This window comes from Lactuca virosa, chromosome 9 (genome assembly GCF_052849685.1).
Source record: "Lactuca virosa cultivar CGN04683 chromosome 9, Lactuca_virosa_CGN04683_v6, whole genome shotgun sequence".
Taxonomy (NCBI): Eukaryota; Viridiplantae; Streptophyta; class Magnoliopsida; order Asterales; family Asteraceae; genus Lactuca; species Lactuca virosa.
This window is the reverse complement of record NC_136434.1, coordinates 94,706,126-94,709,041: the sequence shown is the minus strand read 5'-3', so window position 1 is coordinate 94,709,041 and position 2,916 is coordinate 94,706,126. Positions and strand designations below refer to the sequence as shown.

The window sequence follows — 2,916 nt, the reverse complement described above, 5'->3', positions numbered from 1 at the left end:
AACACTACAAGTCTTGTTTAGATCACTAAGGCCAAAAAGTAGTTTATCAAAAACTCACTTTTTACGACATTCGGCCCCGTGCCGGTTTTGTCGCGAAACTTCGACATGTAATAACTTCTTCGTTATAACTCGGATTTCGGTATTCTTTATATATCCGTAATCCTTGTCACGCCACTACAAGTTTCTTAATAGATATCAGCTTTATTTAATATTTATTTTTGACGATCATTTTTTATTCTTAATTAATTAAACCCTAATAATTAAGCATAAAACACATAATTCACATAATATTCACATAATTCCTTTTCATTTCTTCAAAATGAGTTACAAAGGTTAACCTAGACTATAATGTCAATATTAATGCCTAGCCTAAAAACACAAGCATTACACAAAAAGTTATTTTGAAAAGAACTTTTGCATCTTCCAAACATCTTTTTAGTAAATATGTGACTAAAATGTTACAGAAATTTCATTAATGACCTTTAGTGACACAATTAATCAAAATAGCGACACCCTGTTTTGAAAAGTGTTTGAGTAAAAGTCATTTATGTACTAGTGTGAAGCTCCAGTCCATTGACTTCTATCATTTTGTAGTTATCAAAACTTTCATTTCATCTAGAATCAACATTTCAAGGTTAGCAACTTTGTAGATTTTAATCTCATTTACCATTTTCTCTTAAATGTTGTTTATCTAGAATTTTCTTTATTAAATGTACAAAATGATGTGAATATGTATGTTTGCGACCACTGACTGTTTGAAGAAATGCCTTTTTGTGTTGAGGTGGGTGTAATTCTTATTGTTAGTTTCTTACACATATAATTTGAGTAACTTGAACGTGTCTTGTTCAGATATAAGTCACAAAGCTCATCATGTTGTCGTCCCTCAAATCTTTTACATGGAATCCAACAGCCATATTACTTTGACGCCCATTTATTTCTAAAATCAATTAGATTCTGATTCTCTATAAAAAAACCATCAGTAGATTGCAGTCATTGTAATTTCATTATGTTAAAAGAGAACTGTAATAGCATAATGAGCATTGCTAAAAAGATCTTTCACTAGTTTTGGGAGTTATAAGTTATTGGCATGATATTAAATACATTTGAAAGTTCAATTACAATGGTATATATTGTGGGGCTTTCTTGTGAGCAAAGTATTTTATCCAAACTAAAATAGTATGATGACACTTATCCATTTTGCTAATTATTATATTGTTGAGAAATGACTATTCCTCTTCTTTTTTTAATAACATAAGTAAAAGGTTACTGAAGTCAGGAAAGCATAAACAAATATATTTGAGACTAGTTATTACGTAAGTAGGATTCACTCAAGTCCTTATACTATTGTTCCAGGCTTGGCATTAAGTCTTTATCTCTTAATAATTGTGCCATTACTAAATCGAAGGTTCGGTTTCAAACAAAATCAGTTTGCATCACCCCCCCCCCCCCTTTTTTTTTTCTAAAACAGTTGGGTTTTGTGTGCACCTCTAATTGCATCTTGTTTTTATATTCTACGAATATATGAACTTTTCACACTACAAGATTAAAGACCTATGGGGACAACAAAAGTCGTCACCATAGGGTGCAAAGTCGTCACTATAGACCTTGGAGACGACATGTCGTCGCCATAGGCTTTGTCGCCATAGTTCTGTCGCTTTAGATCCTATTGTCGTCGCCATAGCAACCCCTATAGGGACGACTTGTTGTCGCCGTAGGTGAACCTATAGCAATGACTTCTTGTCGCCATACATATCCCTATAGAGACGATAAGTCGTCCTTATAGGTTCTGCACAGATTTTACAACTTTTAGCCATGCCCCTGTGATTTGTTTAATTTCCCAGATTTTTGTATAGAATAAATTTTTTGTATACAATAAAACAAAAACAGTAAATTTAAATCTAAAACATTTTACATATCTACAATCCAAAGATTTAAAATATCTTACACCACCAGTTTACCAAATACAAACAACATAATTTGAAATTTTTTAGATGTCTCATACAAAACAAACTAGAGTTCATAATCGAAACAATATCTAATGAAATGTTTTGTGGGTTTCCATATTCTTCCTTGAACAAAACTAGTAGGTTTCTTAGTTGGTTTAAGGAAAGATCAGGGTACAAATCAGAAATGCTAGCTATTATTAAATACAAACACGGAAAATGGCCACCCATGGTGTTAGTGGCAAATTTATTGATATCAGGGACTTCAAAAACCTTGCCAAATTACATTATATTCTGGAAAATAAGAAGTCAAAAATAAACAGTAGATAACAAACTACGTGTGTCTAGCCTTTTTTAAGTTTGCAATTAACATCGCCACCTTCAAATAAACCCAATCCCTGAAACTCTCATAAAACTGAAAAATAGCACGCCTCCCTCGACGGTTGAGAAGTAGGCCGCCACAAGCTATCCAAAATCCAGTAGCAAAACCCATGCCCCCACCAATATAAAACCATCCCCAGAGTTCATCTGTGTCTTCCCCATCACCCCTACTTTTACCTGTAAGAGGTGGTGCTTTAGATTCTTCATCTCCAGGACAATTTTTGGTAAGAGGAGGTCCACATAGTCGTGTGTTCCCATCATATCTTGAATGTTCAAAAGACTGGAGTTGAGTGCTAGATGGGATTTTCCCTGACAAGTTATTAAATGAGACGTCTAGGTAATTCAGTAAGCTCATCTGACATATGCTTGATGGTATCTGCCCTGATAATCTGTTTCTAGATAAATCCAAAGTCAAAAGTTTTTTCATCTCTCCAAATAGAATGTTCTTTGACAAGTTCAGGGAAATCAAGTCATAAAGATTGGAAATTTCATATGGGATTTCTCCTGTTAAATTATTGCTTGATAGGTCAATGCTCTTCACCAATTTCAGAGTGCTAAAGAATTCACGTTCATCTCCTTGGCACTCAATCAT

The 2,916-nt window shown here is 33.7% G+C and overlaps 1 protein-coding gene across 1 annotated transcript; it reads right to left on the bottom strand.

Annotated features, from left to right (window-relative positions):
- Nucleotides 1-2,277: 2,277 nt before the first annotated feature.
- LOC145139561 (receptor-like protein EIX2) lies at nucleotides 2,278-2,916 on the bottom strand. The gene has a single exon (XM_079073346.1). The coding sequence runs from the start codon at nucleotides 2,914-2,916 to the stop codon at nucleotides 2,278-2,280; it is 639 nt and encodes a 212-aa protein (XP_078929472.1).

Bases quoted from the DNA above. Each gene is read 5' to 3' on its own strand.
- LOC145139561 (XM_079073346.1), bottom strand. From the start codon at position 2,916: ATGATTGAGTGCCAAGGAGATGAACGTGAATTCTTTAGCACTCTGAAA.